Source organism: Pterocles gutturalis, unplaced genomic scaffold (genome assembly GCF_000699245.1).
Source record: "Pterocles gutturalis isolate BGI_N339 unplaced genomic scaffold, ASM69924v1 scaffold20047, whole genome shotgun sequence".
Classification (NCBI taxonomy): domain Eukaryota; kingdom Metazoa; phylum Chordata; class Aves; order Pterocliformes; family Pteroclidae; genus Pterocles; species Pterocles gutturalis.
In genome coordinates, this window is record NW_010113259.1 from 1 (window position 1) to 21,815 (window position 21,815).

Below are 21,815 nucleotides of genomic sequence, written 5' to 3' on the forward strand. Positions count from 1 at the left end.
GGAATCTTGCAGAGCCTGTTAATAACTTAAATGAAGCAGAGCAAAACCCCAAAGATGTTCAGTCCAACCATTCCTTGCAAAATGCTCCCTTAAGATGTTGCAAGGATACAAGTGACCAGAATAAGGAGGAAACTGGGGAAGTATCGCTGAAGAATGAATTCAGATTAGATTCATTAGAAGATGTGAGTGATGATGATTTAACGGGAAGTGAGAAGTCAGAAGCAAGAGTCGAAAAGTTGGGTTCTTCTGTTAGTTCTCATTTACTCTGTGACACTCCAGACGGTAAACCTGCCACCTCTGAAAAGGAAGATGATGAAAAGCTGGCTGCTTCAAGTATTCCTTCTGCTGATGTAAAAGATTCTGTGTTTCAGATGGAATCCACAGTTTCTCCATCAAGCGGTCAGGACCATTTGCCTGTGGATTTGAAAACCTCCTCACAGGTTGGAGAAGGGAATGAAGAGCATGTCAAGTCACATGAACACTTTGAAATGGAAGGTTTTGAAACTCCTTCAGATCATGAGCTGCAAAAAGGAGGAAGCCAGTCACTAGGCCTCCTTCTTCCTGATTTAAGCAAACTTGGCCTCCCTGCCTCTCTGCAAAGAGACCTGACACGACATATTAGTCTGAAGAGCAAAGTTGGGACACATCTTCCAGAGCCCAATCTCAATAACGCCCGGCGCATTCGGAATGTGAGTGGCCATCGGAGAAGTGAGACTGAGAAGGAGTCAGGGCTTAAACCCACCCTCAGGCAGATTCTTAGCGCTTCGCGGCGAAATGTAAACTGGGATCAAGTCATCCAGCAGGTAACCAAGAAGAAACAGGAACTTGGCAAAGGTTTACCAAGGTTGGTAGCTTTCAGATCTAACCATGACTCTCTTTGTGTGTGTTATGGGAGGAGTGTTATTTTTCTCCAAATCTGAAATTAATTCCAGAATCCTAAAACAAAGATTTCAGGATAAATCCTGCTATACCATGATCTTTTGCATATACAAATACTTTTGAGTTTTTATGATTGCTTGGTACTGTGGATGTCTATCCAAAGCTAAGTAATAGTAGACTGCTGCTCAGAAGAGATTCTGATCAGTTCGTAACTGTTGCTTAATATCTGAATATGGACACTAGCAATGTACTTGCTTTTCAAGTTCTGGTAAGTGGAAGAATGTAAAAATGCAATCAGGATGTAAACGGTGCTGTGACAGTTGCTTATTTCTTCATTTGTTCAGGACTACAAGAAATGCTTGCATTGGTGCTGGCAGAGTAAATGCTCCCTCTTCGTGTGTTAATCTTTTAATCTGATGCTCAGTTTAATTTTGGTTTTAGAGGAAGCAGTTATAAAACACTTCACTTTTGAAACTTTCCTTATACCTAAAGTCTTTGAAGCATCTTGAAAAGATGTCATACTTGCTTTTTCCAGACTTCCAATATTAATGTAATGAGTTGCTAGATCTCTTAAATTGTGTGCATTTGGGGAAGGTGAGGCTTTTTTCTAGATTTAGCTGGCTTGTTACATGTGTATTTATTTTTATTTTATCTTGTTAAAGGTTTGGCATCGAAATGGTGCCTCTTGTTCAAAATGAGCAAGAGGATCTAGAACTTGGTGAAGAATCTGATTTGGCTACTCTGGAAGGATTCCAGTGGGAAGGGATTTCCTTAGCAGTGCCTGGCTCAGCCAGAAAACGTAGCTTTTCTGAAAGCAGTGTCATTGCAGACAGAAATCCTGCTGCTTATAGCTTCTTCAGTGAGCAAGCCAAAACAAAAGAAAGTGGGCAAAGGCAAATAATTGCAGCCAGCCACTCACATCACGTAACACCTGGGTATGAGGCAAGCGCTGATATTGAGGTTGACTTGAAACGAGAGACATCTTCTCTTCCTTTGTCACCATTTATGTCTGAAAAAACTGAGACTAGAGGAAGGAGACACAGCCTACAGGCCGCCTCTGTGATCACAGGCCTCACAAAACAAGACCAGGAGAGCCCAGAGAAGAGGACACCTCTGCTTGAAAAACAAAATGTGCTAGAAATCTCAGAAGAAAATCGTCCAGCTTCAAATAATGTTTCACTTCCTGCAGTGTCTAATAACATAGATGCAGCTACAGACAGTAGCTGCACATCTGGTACTGAGCAGAATGACAGCCAAGGAATTGGAAAGAAACGGAGAGCAACTGGAGTAAGTGTGCAATTTTATCCAGCGTTGATGTGCTAAAAATAGTTTTTTCCCTGTCAATGGTCATTCAGCCTTGGAATGATCTCTGCAAGGAGGACTTTCTCCATTTGATTGACTTCTGCATTGTTAGCCTCAAACTAATCTGCTTGTTTAACTTTATTTTCTTTAAGAGTCTTTTCCATTTCTGCCTTCCTAGTGCAGGTCTTCTGCTTAATCTTTTTTTGAAATAGTAGGAAAGTCAAATGCCCTTTAATTTTGGTTTGATAACTGGCATGCAATGCTGGTAAATGAGAGCTATTAAAGTATTTCTGTGGAAGTACTTGGTGTTGTAGCAAGGATCTTGGTGTTTCAAAACCTAAATGGAATCTAGACTGTAATAGAAATTTCTTTTCGTTAGATCATAGAATCATAGAATGTCCTGGGTTGAAAAGGACCTTAAAGATCATTTAGTTTCAACCCCTCTGCTGTGGGCAGGGTTGCCAACCACTAGAGCAGGCTGCCCAGGGCCCCATCCAGCCTGGCCTTGAACACCTCCAGAGACTGGGCATCCACAACTTCTCTGGGCAACCTGGGCCAGTGCCTCACCACCGTCTGAGTGAAAAATTTCTGCCTAATATCCAACCTAAATCTCCCCTCTCTTAGTTTAAAACCATTCCCCCTCGTCCTGTCACTATCAACCCCTGTAAATACTCACTCCCATCACTAGATGTTCCTGGTTTTATGGTCAAGCAAGGAAAGACAACCTTTTTACAAAATTTTATCCTTAAAATGATATAGCTAAATATGAATTTATTTAACTGTCCTGTTTTGGACTTGCCTGAAGGGAAAAAAAACTGTTTCTGATCGAAATCCTCAAAATTATTTTGCTATATGCAGAAAGCGATAATTTTAATTCCTCACTGATTTAATCCTCTAGACTTTCAGCTAAAACCGTAGAGCAGAGTTTGACCCAGGTGTGGTCTAAAATATTTAAAATATTTGATATTTCTTCCCCGTTGAGATGAAAACATGGCACTCACTTTGTTGCCTTCCCTCCTTTAAGGGCTGAGGGAAAGACGAGTTATAAAAGTGTGCAAAATTATTTGTATATTCTTCTCTGTGGGTACAAGTAATGCTTGAAAAGACAGTGGATGTTTGACTTTTTGGTTTAGGCAAAATTGCTCATGTAACTTTTGTTAATAAATGATTTTACTTGCAGGAAGGATCTTCTCCTGAAATCCCTAGTCTAGAAAGAAAGAATAAAAGAAGAAAAATCAAAGGTAAGAAAGGTGAGTGAATTTCATACGTATGTGCATCTGGTATAGAGGTTACAAATACCTAGTAGTATCTTGACTTGGCAAAAATGGCAGTTACTTAAAGTTTCAAAGCACGGCTCTTACTGAAGGTCATGGAGTGGGCTGCTCTCAGGTCCACAACACATTGTTCTCTGAAGGGTCCCATCTTAATATGTTGCAAGTTATTTCTAAGAGAAGACTTTGTGCCTCCTTTCTGCCTGCATTTCGTGTTCCCAGTGGCATAGATGGGGCCTTTGCTTTCCCCTGCTCAGGGAAGAGAGGTTTGTTGCCTCTTTGGACAGAAGTTCTGAATGGAGAAGCATGCATCACTCCCTTCTAATTAAGCAACGCAGCTTTCCCTTTCTACTTCTTGGTGATCTTACCAGAAAACTTCTAGTCTGCATACCTTGGGCTGTGTTCTGTTTTTGACATCACCAGCAAGACTTTTTTTTTTTTTTCTTCTTCTACTCCTTCCCTGTCCTTAATGCAAATGAACGTGGAATGCCTCACTCCTTCCTGCTCCTGACCAAAGAAAACTCTTATTCTGGCATTAGACAGGTCTTTCTCAAACATGCCTAACACATCCACATCACTGTGTATCAAAATTAACCATCTGTGTTTTAGGGAGAATGTTTTCTTTGAGAACTAAATCCTTGCATCACTATCTGGGAACTTTGGGGTCCAGAAGGTATCTTTCAGATGTTCCATTTATCTTTTTTTAAATTATTTATTTATATTAAGTGTTGTTTGGAATGCAGGGCAGTTAATATGGATCTTCTTGTGGGAACTAATATTTCACTACGTGAAAAGGTGCAGGTTTTTATCAGCCTCTGTCTTCAATGACTAGTGTCTGTTATGGAGACCAATAACACATTTGTAAAATCTCTCTTTCCCATTACTTTGCTTCAGCGTCATCTTCAGCGTAAATTTGTATTAAATCTGCAGAAGGAAACTATAACTTAAATTAAACTAAGCAGTGCTCAAACTGAAACTTAATTTGCTTGGAGAATCTCTGTAATGCAAGAGGACTCTAGAAAGGAGTACAGGAGGATCTTTTGAGTACAATGCTCAGAGACTTCCTCAAGAGATTGGAAACATAAGTCTCATGGCCCAAAATCCTCTTGGATAGTAAATTATTTTTTAATCATTGCGTTGTTCTTCTCTTAAGCTGCCTTTCCGTGGCCTCTGGATTAACTGAATAATTTAAGTCTTGTTTAGCTTAAATTTGCCTTTGCCTTTATGATTACATTAATCAAAAGTGTGTATTTGTACTTTATATACACATGTACTTCAACAAAAGATCTCTGTGGAAGAGAATGACTTTGCTCAATTAAACTAAATCAGTGCTGGCAAAGCTATGATGGAAATCAAGTTACTCGAGTCAAGGCTGAGATACTGTGAAGAGGAATACTCGACTTTGCTCTTCTTTCATGTAGATGTAACTATTCCTGTGCAGAGATATTCCTTTTCAGCTTCTGGTGTGGCTATTGATGCTTGACCTAATTTAGGTGATTTTTACGTTCCGAGGTGGTGGTGTTTATTGAGATATCGTGTAATTTATTTTAACGTATTGGCAAGTACAGTTATACTCTACATCTTGTTTCTTTTTCAGAACGTTCTCAGGTAGACCAGTTGTTGGCTATTTCGCTGAAGGAAGAAGAGTTAAGCAAGTCCCTGCACAGTGTGGACAGCAGTCTCTTGCAGGCTAGGGCTGCCCTGCAGGCTGCGTATGTTGAGGTTCAACGGTTCCTTGTATTAAAGCAACAGGTAATGGTGGGCTTTTGAGACTGTTTGGACTAGAAGTTAGCAGCCTGAAAAACTGTCTTAAGTAGGACCAATTTAAACCGCAACTGTTTTTCAGATAACCATGGAAATGAGCACACTGAGAAGTCAGAGAATCCAGATCTTGCAGGGACTACAAGGTATGAGGTACCATAAAACTACATCAGTGGAATGTTGACTCATATTGTTGGAACTCACATCTTGTAAAAGATGCATTTAACTTGAATTCGTCCGTTTAAGATGTGCAAGAAAATTGTGGGCTGTCAGTATTGATGGCTTTACTGTTCAAATGTGGTGTGTTAGCTTTGCTAGTGCCATCTAGTGGCTCTTTTACAAATTTTTCTCTTCCTTGTCTGTCCACAAGAAATGAGCTCTTGGCACTGCTAAGTTTTATTGTAAAATCTGAATTTTTTTGTTCAGTATTTTTTTTTCTCTCCTCTTTTGCCATTAGAAACATATGAACCTTCTGAACTGTCAGAGCAACTTTCCTGCAGTGTCATAAGTGAGAGAAGAAATAGCACATCTCAGGTGGCAGCTGACTTAATTCCTACAGGCTCCTTCCTGCCCCTTTTCGACACTTTGTCTTCTTCTGTACCTCCACTGGGATCTTCTGTTCATGTAAATGTGCCGGCACTGTTCCAGTCTTCTGACATCACACCTAACGCAAGAACAAATTAAACGTGAACCCGTGTCTCCGAAAGGATCAGAAGAAAATGTGAATTCTGTACTCGAGAGCTCTCTGTATGCTTCACCAGCAGAAGAGGTGGAGCAGAAGGATGGTATGTGTGGCTTTTTGTTACGAGAACTAGCTTTAAGAAAATAAGGTGATTTTTTTGGGGTTTTTTTTTGGTTTTTTTCCCTGGGAGAATGTAAGTTGGGTCTCAAACCTGCAGCCTATTGTTCAAGAGTGAACTCCCGTTAACTTATGTAGGACTTTGTCAACTTAATAGTCTTAGGAACTGGGACCTTCTTTACAACACATACAAATGGATTCCCCATTTTTGAAATTGTTAAGCACATGCAAATTTTAGTCATATACACCTACAGGTTTCTAGTTTTACTTTAAAAATAGAACAAACATGAATTTTCAGGTTATATCCTCTCTGAATAGTTTAATTCATAAAAAACCCACAAACCTTAAAACCTCCTCTGTAATATTTGCCTTCTACTCTGCATCACTTAATGGGCATTGGTAGCTGAAAATCTACCTGGAAAGGAAAAATGCATGCCTGAAGATCTTTTACAAAAAAATTATGATCAGCTACGTTAAGAGTATTTTGTGTTCCTGCATCCTGCTGCATAAGCATAAACAGTATAGTTTGTGATATTAAAAATAACAGTCCATTATCTTCCTTTCTCCATTTCTCCAAATCCCACTGGTCTGGACATGCTGGTCAGATTTAATAAACTCATTCAAAGTTCGTGCAACCTTATTTGTGATTTCAGTAAACAATTTACTGTAAGAAGGGTATTAGGCACTGTTCACTGCTGTGAGGGGAGTAAGGGAGGGCTACCAATGAAGGGATGTGTTCACTTTTGTCTGGAGGAGAAACTGCTGAATTAATTGAACTACTGATGTGATACCTTCTGCTTTATAAAAATTAGATCTTAATGTCTGTAGCTGAAATTGCTAACTCTATTTAGACAGTTTGAAACCTCTCAAACTCATGTCTGTGGTCAAAGGCTTAAATGCTATTGGTACTTTCCACTGCAACTTGTTACTGTGACCTAAGGTACAAACTGAAGATTAAAAGCTGTACTTTTTTAAGAGCCTGTGAAGTCAAGCAGGGTGACTCTAATGACAGTTGACTGTCTGGCATAACTGTCACTTACCCAAACCCTTAACTTAGATAATTTGAGATAAAGATTTGTAAGTAAGATCCTTGTTAAAGACAAGTATAGCCATGATTTTATTTTCCTTCAACTGAAGTGGAAAATACTATTGGAAAAAGCCATGCTGTTCTGCTTTTATAAGTGTATTTGTTTCTTAAGTACAAGATAAGTGTTGGCTGAATTGAAGTTTAGACTTCTGTAAATACAAGAATTTGAAGGGTTTTTGCCTTTTTGCAGTTTTCTTCAGATGCAGAATTATACATAAATAGTGCTCTTTCTCATGTTTTGGTCACCATTACATTTCCTGTATTCCACTGTTTTTGCGTTATGTTAATGTAGTATTGTGAATTTTGCTTCATCTCTTTTTGGAGGATTTGCCAGGGATTATGAAGTTCTAGGGGTGCACACTAAAGTAAACTGGTGGGGACAGGTGTTGAAGAGTCAGCTGTTGTATTTGTTTGCATAGTTAAGAGTTTGTAGGAAGCCTCTTCCTTCTCTTTCCCATTTCTATTGGCATATGCCATTCTGTTATGTTTAAACGTCAATGAAAACAGGTGTAACTTTTCTTTAATGTTAGAGTTGGAAAATTCGGAATAAAGATTTAGTGATCACTAGCTGCAGTGGCATAAAGTATCTTGCTTGCAGAATCTTCAGAATTGATTGATGTCTGTGCAGGCACGACAGAAGCTTAAGAGGTTTTTTAGTCTTTTATCATGAAGATGAACCTTCAATGTATGGCTGTATTTTATTATTTAAATAATTCATTTTAAAATCTCTTCATCATGTCAGCATATTTGTCATTTTCCTACAAAATAATTTTTGACATATTTGAAGCAAAAATGTTCTTTTATGTTTGTTTATTAAATTAATGTGATTTTTGTATTGATCAGCTTCTATATGGCTATACTTAAAATGAGCGTCTGCCATGAAATGAATTTGGTAATTTTGGGGGGGAAAAAGCACTTGCCAACAGGTAAATTCTGTAATTTAGGGGAGATGAATTCTCTCTGGAGGCAGACTGTCTGTTTTCTGGGGGTTGAACATCTGGATTGTCAGCTTCCCTCGGAGGTCAGTTTAGCCTTGCTTTGAAGGAGCCAATTGCATTTGGTTTCCCCTAACTCCCAGCGATCTCTCCCACCTGCGGAACTGGGCAAGTCTGTTTTCTTGCACTACCATAGTGATTTCCTACTTCCTTTCTAAGACCTACGTTACTAAGTGCTGAAAATGAATAACTTTTGAGTTTAGAAATTTCAGTTTAGGTTGCCGGTTACTCTTATTTTCCTGATTGTTTTAAGTGACCAAGTTCCTTCCCTCCTCCTTCCTGTGGGAAATGAGGGATGCACAATGTTAGAGGTGTATTCAGAATTTCAAGGGTTTGTGTGCCTTCTTTCCAGTACAATTCAACACTAGTTGAATCCACTCTAGTTGGATGTGTAATTCTAAAGCATCAGTTTGTACTGTGTTGTGTTAAACAGTCCAACAGCTTTGCCTAAGCACTGCTGTAGGTTTAAGCTGCTGTTTTCTAAGAGACCAAAGCAGGGAAGTGTTTCAAATAGTGCCAGATTCTCATTTGTATTGAGGGATCCCACCCAATATATGCAGTGAACTTGAAACGTCCTGTTCTGGATTGTAGTTATTGCAAATGCAGCTGGGGAATTTTAGGGTGTGGGAAACACAGCTGTGAGATGTTGCCTGTGCTCATAGCCTGTCTCAGTTGAGAGGCTGGATTCACTTGTTCATATTGTCTTCAAATTAAAATGACAGGGAGAGTATGTTTGCCCCATCACTTAAGTCCACCACGGATGAACTAAAAAGCTTACCCTGCTGGCTTACAGTGCTGCCATTCCCAGGACAGAAGGTAGAACACTGTAGAGTGCTTTGTGCATGACTCATCTGCCTTGAGTTAGGTCCAAGTAACTTGGTAGAAATAACTAATGCAGATGGGTTAAGCACAGGGTCTTCAAATTATGTCACTGAGCTGCTGAGACATACTAGGCGTGTGTTGCTTAATACCAGTTCTACAGCAGTGGTGACAGCTGGTAAGGGAGCGCACAGGGAAGGGTGGTAGCATCTTAAGCCGACAATATGAGATTCACCAAAGGTTGGTTGTCAGAACTTTAAAAACATATAGTCAGTCAGCGACTTGAATGATATGACCCATTCTTTTGCTTCTGGGTACACAGATAAACATTTTATTCCCCAGCTACGTTTTTTTTAAAGGCCAGGTAGCTGACTGAAATAGCAGATCTGCATGTGCACATAGCTTTCACCATGTAGGTATATCTACTTTATATGCACAATTAAGTATAAACAAAAAAATGCACAGAGATAAATTTTGCATAAATATTTGTTGCTGTACAGGTTGAATATAACACTAGTCTGTTTTCTTCAGAAGAGACCAACCAGAAAACTCCAGTGTATCCAGTTATCTCTGCAACCATATCCCTGTCAGAGCTGACCGCTTGTTTCCAACACACTAATCAAGATGTTCACAAGCCTTCTGCGAACACAGGGAAGGCTGGACTTCCTGAGAGCCCTTCTCCTCATTCACTGTCTGTTTTCAGCAAGAGAGAAGCAAATGATGCAGTGACTGAAAGCTTTTCACTGGATCAGCACAGCACCTCTCTTCCAAAGCATTCAGTCCTCCTAGAAATGCAAGTGGATAAAACCCTCAAATTGTCGGCAGAACCATCCAAGCAACAGGCGGCAACTACTGTAGTCCCAGCAGAAAAAGGGAACAGGAGGAGGAGAAAGTTAAGGAAGAAGAAAACTCTCAGGGCAACCCATGTGCCAGAGAACAGTGATACAGAACAGGATATAACTGACTCTAAGCCTGTCCGGAAAGTCAAGGGTGGAAAGGTTCCTAAAGGAGAAAAAGTTACTCCTCTAAGACAGGAGGATGGAGCTACTGCTCAAACAGCAAAAAACAAGGATGAGAATGACAGTGATGCATCTCTGGAACTAGTGGAAGTTCCAGCACCCCAGTGTGAGGTGGTTGATGTTGATTCGTTGGAGTCTGGAGATGAGAAACCAGACAGTCCATCAAAGAGGGGTTCACGCAGCTCTGTGGATCAAGCAGCCCTAGAGGTGTCTTGCTCTGGTTATGATGAAGTGAGCTCTACCAGTGAGATTGGCACAAATTATAGGGATGATGGGAAAAGGTGAGATTATTGTTAATCTCTCAAAAGTAAAAGTATTAAAAAATATTCATAAGAGGCCTCTCTTTTTTTTTTTTCCCTTATTCGGAAAGTCTTACAACATCAGTAACTTTTAATTTAATTCAGGAGTAAAATAAGAGGAAAATTAAAATTGAATTTGCTTTTTTGGTCCAACAAATGAATGTGTCTTTTTACCTACTAATTTCTCTAATATAAGAACAAGGCTGCCCTCCACAAAAAGTTTGGTTTTGAGCTTATCTGTTACAGCCTATTTTCTGTTAAATGCAGAGTCTTGTATTCTAGAGTATTACTTACACCAGTATTTTGTCTGAAAATGAATGTGCAAAGTCCAACCTCACTACTCTCTTTCTGTGTTATAGCATGGCTGAGACACAGACTTGCATATCATCACTAAGAGGATCAAAGAACTCATCAGGTACATCTTTTAAGCTTTTCTGATGCTTTATGTATAGTGTCTTGCAGGACTCTAAGTCTCGATCAGGCTGCTTCCAGACGGGAATTGTGCCCTGAAGATAAAAACCTACACTAAAAACTGAACTGGGAAGTGATGCATACTCACTTATGTCATCCCTCATTGAATGCTTTGAGCCTTGACCCCTCCACATCCCCCCACGCCCTCCCATACGAACACTTCTGCTCTACAGTCTCCATAGAGCTGCAGAACAAACAATAATACAGTCCTTCTGCTATTTTAAAGATCTTTCTGGACTTAACATGATACAAAAGTCTTTCTGGCATTTTATATTGCCTTCTGCCACTTAGAGGCTCCCGCTGGGACCCACAATGAAATCTGACTTTAAGGTGCTGTGCCCACGAAATAGTGTTTGGTAATAGAAACACCAGTAGTGTGTTTACTTGAATGTATTCACATAATCGAAGTACCTGTGTCTCTGTCCTACAGAAGTGTCTTCGGAGCCAGGTGAGGATGAAGAACCTACAGAGGGAAGCTTTGAGGGACACCTGGCGGCAGTGAATGCTATTCAGATTTTTGGGAATTTGTTGTATACGTGCTCAGCAGACAAAACTGTTTGTGCCTACAATCTGGTTGTAAGTAAGGTTGTGGGAATGGTGTTACATTAATTGCAGTCACAAGGTTGCAATGCTTTTTTGTAAAGCCTTACTATGTAGTTAAGGATGCAGCTGCTTTTTCAAGTGCCTGACTTTTTTTAATGCTATTGTTTTCTTCAAATCTCTCTTTCTCTCCTCCTTATGAGAAGGGTAAAGGGAGATAGATTGCTGCATGTGTTCTGCTTTTGTTAGCTGTCCTACCCTACTCTGTCAGGCACTGATCCCAAGGCATTATGGGCCTTTATGTTGACAGACCCTATGCTTTCCTTTTTAGAGCAGGAAGTGTGTGGCCGTCTTTGAAGGACATACTTCAAAAGTGAACTGCCTCCTGGTCACTCAGACGAATGGGAAAAATGCTGCACTCTTCACTGGCTCCAGCGACCACACTATCAACTGTTACAATATCAAGGTACTCAAACTCTGTGTTGATTCACGTGTGCTGCATTTTTATGCGAGTGTTTCTTTGCAAACATAAATGAGGAAAGCCTTTTAAACCTGTATGAGCTGGACATGAACCCCAGTTCATACCTCATTAGAGTGGAGCAGGGGGGAAAAAAAAAACAAACCCAAACAGCAAACTATTAAGTGATTTTTGTACCCTAATCTTTTGGTTAGCTTGTCAGCAGAGTTTTTGCATGATGGGATCCCAAATGTTGGGAGTTCCAACGTGCAGGATGGTTGTCTGGCCATGAATATCATGTTGGTCTTACTGTGTTTCTAACTTCACTGCTTATGGAAGGCACTGCTCTCTTTGTAGAGCTGCTATAGAGAGAACAGGTATCTACTATTTTGAGGGCAGGTGGAAGAGCATACTGAGACTTCCTGAAACTGGACTTTCAAGGATAAATGATAGGAAGGCTTGTCCAGCCTGTGGCTTGAAGGACTAGAAAGCAAATACCTGCTTCAGGGGGCAAACTGACAGAGGACTTTAACTCTTAAGCTGATGATTCATACCACTTCCCTGTGGGGGACTTCATGGGGATTCCTGAAACTCAAGCACGTTAACAGGGTGGTTTATATATATATATGTATGTATGTATGGAGACTGTGACTAGAGTAAAGCTTCTAGGGTTATAACTGGTTGTTGAAGTACAGTCAAGTCTGAGAGATGGGAGTGAGCTGGTTAAAACAAGGATCAAACTGCCATGTGACACCAGACTTTAAGACATTTTTTTCCAGCTCTCTTGGTTCAAAAAAATGCAGCTTGTAGGTGAACATGATCATTCACTTCAGGCTTTTTTCCCTTGAATTGTTTTTAGTTAATGAAAAGCTTTAAATATGTCTTTCTATTGCCAGACCAGAGAGTGCATGGAACAGTTGAAACTGGAAGATCGAGTGCTCTGTTTACACAGCAGATGGCGGATCCTTTATGCAGGCCTTGCAAATGGCAGTGTGGTTACATTCAGCATAAAGGTTAGTTTGTTTAAATATTGGCACCTAAAAGTCTGTTGTGACGCTGTTTCTCTCCACATTTTCTTTCCATTCTTTCTCTTGAGTAGTGAGTGTATTTGTAATTAAAGTATTTTAGTATAAATGGTCACTGTTGGCCCCTTTTGGTCCTTTATTTTGTCAGTGCACGAAGCTGTGCCATCTCCCCTTCCCTCTGGTTACCTTTCTCTTAACTGCTGTATTGTCATGTTTTCCTTAAGGTTCCACCTGGCCTACCAGTCGTGTCAGAGAGTTTTATGACACAGTTGATTATTTGTGAATCCTCCTTTCTTGCCTATCAAAGCAGTGTGAGAGACTTATGTGTTGCTGGTTTTGCCTGCTCCATTTGCAGTTACAGAAGAGAATAATTCATGTGGTTTTCTGGCAAAGAGGCTTGATCAGCAGTCCCCATGATATTTAAAAGTGAATAAAAATAATTATTTAAATAAATTATTTTTCTGATTGTTTGTTTCATGGATCCTAGACTAATTTCTCAAATTTATCCTTACAAATATATTCTGTTTTGCATTTTTCCCATAATGCTATTTCCTCTCATTGTTCTAACTCAGAAGGAGGATTCACTGGACCTTTGCTAAATAATGAAATAATTTTTTAAAAGACAGGAAATTGAAGCCCCACATAAGGAGTTATTTCCTTGGTTTGAAAACTTAGTTGTTAAGATGCAACTCTTACCACTGCTGAAATGGTGTGTTACTAAACTGAAATCAGATGCTATAAAAAATACAACACAAAAAGGACTCTCTGGTCTAGTCAGTGTCATAGCAAAGCTTTAATTTTTATAAACAATTTTTTCCTCCCCCAACAGAACAACAAGCAGCTTGATACCTTTGAATGCCATGGCCCCAGAGCAGTGAGCTGTCTAGCCACAGCTCAGGAAGGAGCACGCAAGTTGTTGGTGGTGGGCTCCTATGACTGCACCATCAGTGTGCGAGATGCGCGGAACGGCCTGCTTCTCAGAACTCTGGAAGGGCACAGCAAAACTATACTCTGCATGAAGGCAAGCGTCTCTGAAAATACATTTTTGACAAAGAATGCATAAAGTGGTGTGGTTTTTCTTTTTCTTCCTAATCAGTGAGCAGATTGTGGTGGGAAATACAGGATTTCTCTATTTGAAATTATAAAAACTGAGTAATTTGGTAAGAAAATTGGCTGGTTGCCATATCCCATGTTCCCAGCAAAACTGTTGGGGGTGTGTATGTAGGAAGCATGGTTTTTTTCAAGTTATTTGAAAGATTTAGGGAATCTTGAAAATGTGAGTTTGCCAACAGGGAGAAAGTTGGGGAAAAGATGAAGCTAGTTTTCACATACCCTGGTTGTACAAATCTCAGAGGAAACTGGAAAAAAAAGTAACTTCAGAGAAATATTCTTTTTTTAATAGAAGAATCAGTATCACTTTATTTACAGGTTTTTGGCTCCTGAGATTACAAGATGAAACATATACTTGCCTGACTGCTTTGCTGTGACCATTATCATGTAACAGGGAGTGACTTCCATCAATTGTATTTGTCACTTCAGATATTATGGTGCAGTGGCACACCCTCTTTTTGCTCTGTGGACTATCCTAGTCCTGCTTGTGTGGCAGCATACTGAGGTCCTTTCTTGATCCATGATGGATCTGTTGAGCTTACTTTCTAGATTAGTACTTAGCAGGAACACCATCTTTCTTATATGACCAGAATATAAGTGGACAAGCACATCCAATATTTCCAGGAAACAACGGGCTTTACTGTGCATGTGCAGAGCACCATTCTGCATTCAGTTTGCTTGGCCCCTGATCTGCTGCTGAGCTGTCCCTGAGAATAGTCCATAGGTAGGATGAGTTGGCCTGGTGGGCTGCAAGTTGACAGCTTCTAATGTCAATTGTGAAGTGTCAAAAGTCATAATTAGGATAGCACAGTACATTTTCTAGCTCTTATGTGCATGCTTTTTTTTCATACTCTCCATTGATTTTAAGGCTGTCAAGTTTAGGAAATACTATAGTACATCTTTAAACTGAACAGTGTCTTAATGTTTTGCTTGCCCATTTCTGTATCTGTTACAAAAATAAAATTCTTCTTCGGTGATTTGGTTTTTTAATTTTTTTTTTGGTAAGGTTGTGAATGATCTGGTATTCAGTGGCTCCAGTGATCAGTCTGTCCATGCCCACAACATTCATGTAAGTCTCATATATGAAAGTTGGAATGACTTTTGCTATTAAGGCAGTGAATTCCTGTGCTATAAAGTCAGTATTTCCAGAATTTTTGACCGACTGGTGGGACAGTATAGCTTCCCAGAAAAGGAAGTTATATGATTTTGTTAGTGTGACTATGCACTATAGCTAACTAAGGAGGGATGCAGAGGATAAAATACCTTGGGAAATATAAGCATGCTGACTCTTGTAATATGGTATGCAGTGTCTTTTTATCTGGGGGTCTTGCTTTTGCAAATATTACTACAATCGTGCTGATGATGGGGGGGAGGGTTCAGAGCAAAGCGATGTGAGGTATTCTGGTGGGGGAAGAGATTACAGGAAAAATTTGAGGAACACAATCAGAGTTCCAAACCAGCTAGTTCAAAAGCTGTTATACTGTTGTGAATGCTTTTGTCTCCGGCCTGCCATTCTTTTCCTGTTTTATACCATCTTTCCCTTGTGCTTGCAGAAGCATTCGTGTAGCTATGCAGTAAGTTAGTTTAAGAACTTATCGGGGTAAATTTTAATTAACAAAAAAATGTGTATATTTATGTGTATTTAGCTAAATTTGCTCACTGTTCCTTGTGGCTACATAAATATTGATAGTACTAATAGCACAGTAGTTGCAGGATAGGTGGAAACACATAACTAATGATGGAAAGAGGAGAAACAGATACTTTTCATAGTGACATGCATATCTATTGTAATGAATAGCTCTGTGTTAACATGGGCAAAGAAAAGGATAACTAACATGATCATAATCTAGAAGTGCCTTCATAAAACATGAAAGTCTAATAAAGGGTGTTTCTGCTTTCTGAGTAGTGAGCATTGAAGCTAACTACCCTATCTAAGTTAGATAAAACTGTTTTGCTTTGGTTTTTTTTTAAAAAAAAAAAAACAAACACCTATTTGCCTTTGCTTTTTTTTTTTTTATGCAGACTGGAGAGCTGGTGCGGATCTATAAAGGCCATAACCATGCAGTAACGGTTGTGAACATTCTTGGGAAAGTGATGGTGACAGCATGTCTGGATAAATTTGTTCGTGTTTATGAACTACAAGTAAGAAAATAGATGTTTACTGATGACATTTACCTAATATGTGTTAATTAATGATTTTGAACTCAAATAGAAGTCCATTTTTGTGCGTACTAGTCTCTGGCCCATCACTCTCTTTCGTGTCACTCAGAATGTATAGTTGTCTCACCAGCCGAAATACGTGGGTTTTAAAGAACGTACCCTAAAACATATTTTTTAGAACCTGGGTTATCCTAAGATAATGACGTCTCAGAAAAGTGGGGAAATGTTAGTTTTGTCAGCTTGAAAGAGCAAGTGTTTAATTGGACAAAAAGACTCACAGAAGTAATGTAAACAAAAGTGAGCTTTCCTGGTGGCTAGGAAGTTTGGAATCCACCAGGGGAGTTTAGTTGCTACCCAGGAAACTGCTCTTGGAAGCATTGTCATCTATATGTCTGTGAAAAATGGCTATTAACTGTCATGCTATTAAATGTCTGTTTCTGTTTCTTTCAAGTCACACGACCGCTTGCAAGTCTATGGAGGCCACACAGATATGATCATGTGTATGACCATCCATAAGAGCATGGTAACTTTTCTTTTCATTGCTTTCAAAGGGAAGGTTCCATAAGCATATACAAGAGAGTTTAAAATTTTCAGATAATGAAATCAACCTGCTGACTAAGACAGAGGAACTTAGAAATGACTGCCAAAAAAATAAAGTTGCTATAACAGCTTTGTATTTATAGAATATGGTTGTCTAATTGGGGAAAAATTACCTTCTAGCTTACTGTAGCTTTAGAACAATAGCTCTGTTTACAGTGATGGCTGCAATGAAGAGTCCAGAAACAGTAAAATATTCCCTCTTTTCAAGCATCAATACTGCTTGACCTTTATTCAAGATAGTCACACGGATGCTAGAGAAAAACTTCACCGACAGTCAAACCTCTAGTAACCTTTTGATAGAACCTAAACAAAGGTATGCAGTTAGTTCAGGTGCACAGATTTCTTCATGCATTTGCCTTGCAAGATAGGTTTCAGAAGCACTTCTGGATAAATAACTTACTCAAAATAGTAATTAAAAGCACTTACTTGTCTGCATGTGTAGGTATTTGTGTGTAAACTTTTTTTCAGATTGTAAAATAAGAGGTATAGGGGTATAGTAATCATCTGAAATAACAGAAGAATAAGTCTAACAGAACTGATCTCCTACTAATTGGAATACATACTGCCCACGCTTCCCTTCTCATGTGAGTGAGATGGAGAGCTAAGCGCACCCAGGCTTTGTGCTTACAGTCTGAAACTTGAACTGTTTCCAGCAATAGTCTGGTTTGAGCATTCTGAAATCGAAGAAGTGTTGAGATAAGAAGCTTAGTGTCAAGTGAAAGATTGTAATTTTCTGTACTAGTCTTTAGTAAAATGTCGTCTCTTACACACAGCAGATTGTAATTGATCCTGGTGATGAATTTCCAAGAGACAAAAAGACTTGAACAAAAATAAAATATGAAATCTTCAGCTTGCAGAGTTTTCTGTATTATGTGAGGGCTTTTTAAATAATGAACATTGTTTATGGAATTGCAGATGTCTGACATACTTTTCTTTCCAATGGATAATTTTGTGTAGAGCATTTGCCTGACAAAAATGTATTTTAATATGTCATTTTGCCTGCCTTCTCAGGATCTGCATCAGTCTTCTCTTTCTGAAATTCTGATGTTCCTCCTCACCCTTCTTCTCCATCCCTTTTTGATACATATATAACTGGTTAAGTCATGGAAATATATTCAACTTAACATTTATGCCTAAAATTTTTTTTCACTTCAGCAGATGCATTTTAAAGTTTTCTGAACTTCTACACAAATGACACTATCAATAGAAGTTATGGAAACATTTCTTATTCACTAGTAGTTTTTTTGTAAACTGTGAATGCAAAACTTAAAATAGTTAGACCTATTTTTTAAATTTGTAAGCCTTGCATGTTGGTATCTTACTGTTGTTCACCTAATATACTCTACACTGAAGCCACTTTCAAAATTTGACTCTTTTTTTTTGTTTTTCTATTATTCCCAGCTTGTTTATCCATAAATGTTTCTTTTACAGATTTACACTGGATGCTATGATGGCAGTGTCAGAGCTGTGAGGCTTAATCTGATGCAGAATTATCGTTGCTGGGTAATGAACAAAGTGTTCTTGGCTTTCCTTTGTTATGCTTTTTAGACTCATTTTCTAGGAGTGGTCACTTCTCAGTCTAGGATAGCTCGACCTTTAATTTACTATAATTCAATAATATTTTTAGAATGTATTTGTGCATTTTAAATGTAAGTGTATAGCACTAGTTCCCTTTTTCATGGTGTTTAGTATATGTGTATGCTTTGGGGCAAGTTGGTAGTAGCATCTTAAATTTTTTTTTCTGGTATTTTTTAGATAGTGATATTTAACTGTTTAAAACCAAAAACTTCAGCTGATTGACATACAAAAGCAGATTTACTCTACTAAATAAGTTTAATTAAATTTCCAATGAGTGTCTCAGGTAGGCTTAAGTCTTGTAAAGGCTTAGTTCCTCTCTTCCTCCTGCTATTCTTGCTGGTGGTCTAAGCTTGACTAGAAGCAGGAAAATTCTCTGTAAAACTGTAAGTAAAGGCATAGAGACCATTGAGAATGGGAATGGAGTAAGAAGGTTAAAAAGTTACAGGAGCCGGCATGTGTGTGAACAATCTTGGTAGAATATTGTTAAGTTGCAAGAATAAAAGCATGAGCTAAAATTATTTTTCCCTGGCTTATTCTGGCATGTTTTTTCTACCAGTGGCATGGATGTTCACTGATCTTTGGAGTTGTGGACCATCTGAAACAACACTTGCTAACTGACCACACCAACCCAAATTTTCAGACCCTAAAATGTCGTTGGAAGAACTGTGATGCTTTCTTTACTTCCAGAAAAGGTTCCAAGCAGGTATGTGGCTGCACCAACGTGGTTGTATTTGGTAGTATAAAGTAGATAAAGTAACCACAAATGTGGGACTTGATGCTATTTTGCTTAAAAATGGTTAAATTCTTAACAGGCTTAACTGCATATAGTTACAGTCATACATGGCTAACAGTTCAACCTGTGACAGATCGATAGTGCAGCTAAGTATGATAACTTGAGATATGGTCAATTTAAAACAGTTTGATCCTAAAATATTACATGGAAGTGGTAAACTTCTTGAAATATTAGAAGAAATTCTGGTAACTGTACTCAAGATCTTATTAAGTTTTTCTAAGATCTTATTAAGTTTTTGTAGGAATTTTTTTTTTTAATATGAACAAACATAAGTCTTGAAAATTATTTTTGTCCTCTTAATTTTTATCCATCATTGCTCCCCTTCATTGTTGTAGATGCTGATGCTGTTTATTTTTCACATGGGATTGGTTTTGATAACAATCTTTAAAGAAGTATAAAGCATAAATTTCTGAATAAATGTTAGCACAGGTGGGGGGAAGAAATTAAGAAGGCATAAGAGTTGGATGCCAGTTGGATCAAGTGATATGGAAAGAGGGGGGGGTGGGTGGAAGGAGGGTTGTTACCTATAGACTGATGGGTAAAATCCACATTTTACTCCTTGGCAATATAAACTACCTTCCTGTTGAATGCTTTTCCAAATACACAATGGAAGGAGGTTTCTTTGAGAACTAAGAAACAGAAGTAGAATCCTTAATTTCTCTTTAAGCACCAGCTTTGGATATGATGTGTTTTATTGGATATGCCCTTCTAGTCAGAAAGGAAGCTGGTTTTTATTCATCTTGAATCATGTGGTATGTGAGGCACTTCATGTAGTTTGGCATTGATTTTTTTTGTTAATTTTTTTTTTGGAAGCTTTAAGACAAAAAAATATATATTATCCAGATTGTCACTTTTACTGAGGCTTCAAGTATATTTTGTGAAGTTTTTTGTGTTTTTTTGGTAATTTTTTAAAAAATATCACTGTTGTTATTATCTGACTTTGGTTCTTTTCTAGGATGCTGTAGGACACATTGAAAGACATGCTGAGGATGACAGCAGGATTGACTCATGAAGCTTTTCACCTCCCACATTGGGAAGTAATTTTGTATGTCAGAATTATTCCAAATAACACCAATTTCTTACTCCAGTCTTTCCTCTTTCTTTTCCCACTTGGAATGCAACAATAGAGTGGGGCTGAAATGCCTTGCTACAGAGACTGCAGGTTGTGTTGCGCTCTGTAGAAATAAGGCTGGTCAATTAAGACTTAGCCCAAATGGAAGACTCTTGAAAGTTTTTAATTAATTGACAGATAAGAGTATTTTCTCCTCTTGTCTGCCTTGGGTTTTTGTTGTTTGTTTTCTCTGTTTGTTTTGTTTTTAAGAAGCATAGTCTTGAGAGTCTTTGGGAAGTCCAGAGGGGTGTTGGGAACTGAGACTACAATAGGTGCTGGTGTTTGCAAACTCAGCTTGAAGCCTGTGCAATGTCTAAGACGTCTGTTTTTATGTTCTATCCCATTTTCTACCTGATTTTAATAAAATTCTGCAATCCAGAATATCACGAATTCTAACAGTGTAACCTGAATATCTAGTGTACATTCTGACTTTCTTCATAAAAAGAAAAGGTATTTTGTGGAGAACTGGAATAAATTAATTTTTTAATGTTAATTGTAATTTACTTTTTATTCCATGTATAAAAATTGCTATAACTGGCACAATACATACAGTGACATACTGCCCTAAGTACTATACCTCCAGAGGTGTTTTGTTTATTTGGAGGAAAGCAGTTCTTTCTTGAGAGGTGTGCCAGTAGCAGCAAAACAGCCAGAACAGTGGCTCCACTCAGATGCTTTGCAATCTTAGTCTTTTTAAATATAGGTCCTTACATACAGGAAAGAAGTGGTGTCGGCTTTTGTTTTAGTTAAACACCAGCATGACTGCCGCTATCTTGATACAACACCATAGCTGGATTCCTGATTTTATACGGAATCTTAGTGACTGAGGTTTGCAGTCCTGTGTCTTCATGGCATAGCAGAGGAAGAGCAATGCAGAGGCACTGCCTAAGTGCATCAGCTTAGGCAGTGTTTTGTTTCTGTTGTGACCTGGCTTAATTGGCTTGGACTAGATCAAATTCAAAAAAACTGAACTGGAAAGAATGGAGCAAGATTTTAAAATCGAAAGTTCTCAAGCAGAAGCTGAGGATACAAAATGCATATGTCATGTAAAAGTCTTGTTTCTACTAACACCAGAAGGTACCGCAGAGAAGCCAGTGCAGAGCGGAAGACTGTTTCTACTTGTCAGGGTTCCTCTGCAGGTGTCTCTGGGAAAACTTTACCCATTAAGTTCAGCAAAATGTTACCTCTTGCACTTGCAGTCGTCTCTCCCATAACGACGCTCATATAGCAAAGAGCTCTCTTAAACAATGAGACTAATCTAACAAGGAGCTTTTTGTTCACTTTTGCCGGACTTGCTGCTCAGGATAAAAAAAGCAGAGGTTTCCTTAAACTCTAACAGAACGTAAAGACAGCCCAGTGTCAAAACTGAGCTGCTTATAAACGAATCCAGCCCTTTTCAAACCAATGGAACATACTGTTTTTACTGGACATCTCTTTCACCACTGCTTTGATGCTTGGTATGCCAACCATAGACCAAATACGTTTTATAGCCTCATTCTTTGACTATAAAAAAGGCTTTTTAGGCCAAGAAAGTGATTGAAGAAAGCCCGTGGATGCTCCACAGCCATCACATCAGGGTACTTCAGGGCTTTATTTGAAGCACACTATTTTTGTACTGTCTTAGCAGTCAGGCATAATTTCTTTGTAATTGCTTGACACTGATGATTTTTTTTTTTTTTCTTGTGAGAGACAGGAGTAAAATAGGAATGAGATGCAGTAGCATCCTCCTTCAAAGCCAT

The 21,815-nt window shown here is 38.7% G+C and overlaps 1 protein-coding gene across 1 annotated transcript; it reads left to right on the forward strand.

Annotated features, from left to right (window-relative positions):
* Window positions 1–8: 8 nt before the first annotated feature.
* On the forward strand, window positions 9–20,262 carry ZNF106 (zinc finger protein 106). Its single transcript, XM_010074432.1, is given in 21 exon segments — window positions 9–844; window positions 1,542–2,166; window positions 3,362–3,431; window positions 5,050–5,204; window positions 5,299–5,359; window positions 5,671–5,878; window positions 5,880–5,960; window positions 7,668–7,672; window positions 8,582–8,597; window positions 9,431–10,213; window positions 10,591–10,646; window positions 11,133–11,278; window positions 11,574–11,708; window positions 12,596–12,712; window positions 13,554–13,745; window positions 14,841–14,903; window positions 15,857–15,976; window positions 16,446–16,517; window positions 18,026–18,097; window positions 18,729–18,875; window positions 19,921–20,262. Coding segments are annotated over 21 exon segments (3,654 nt in total). The 5' UTR covers window positions 9–371; the 3' UTR covers window positions 19,978–20,262.
* Window positions 20,263–21,815: the final 1,553 nt, after the last annotated feature.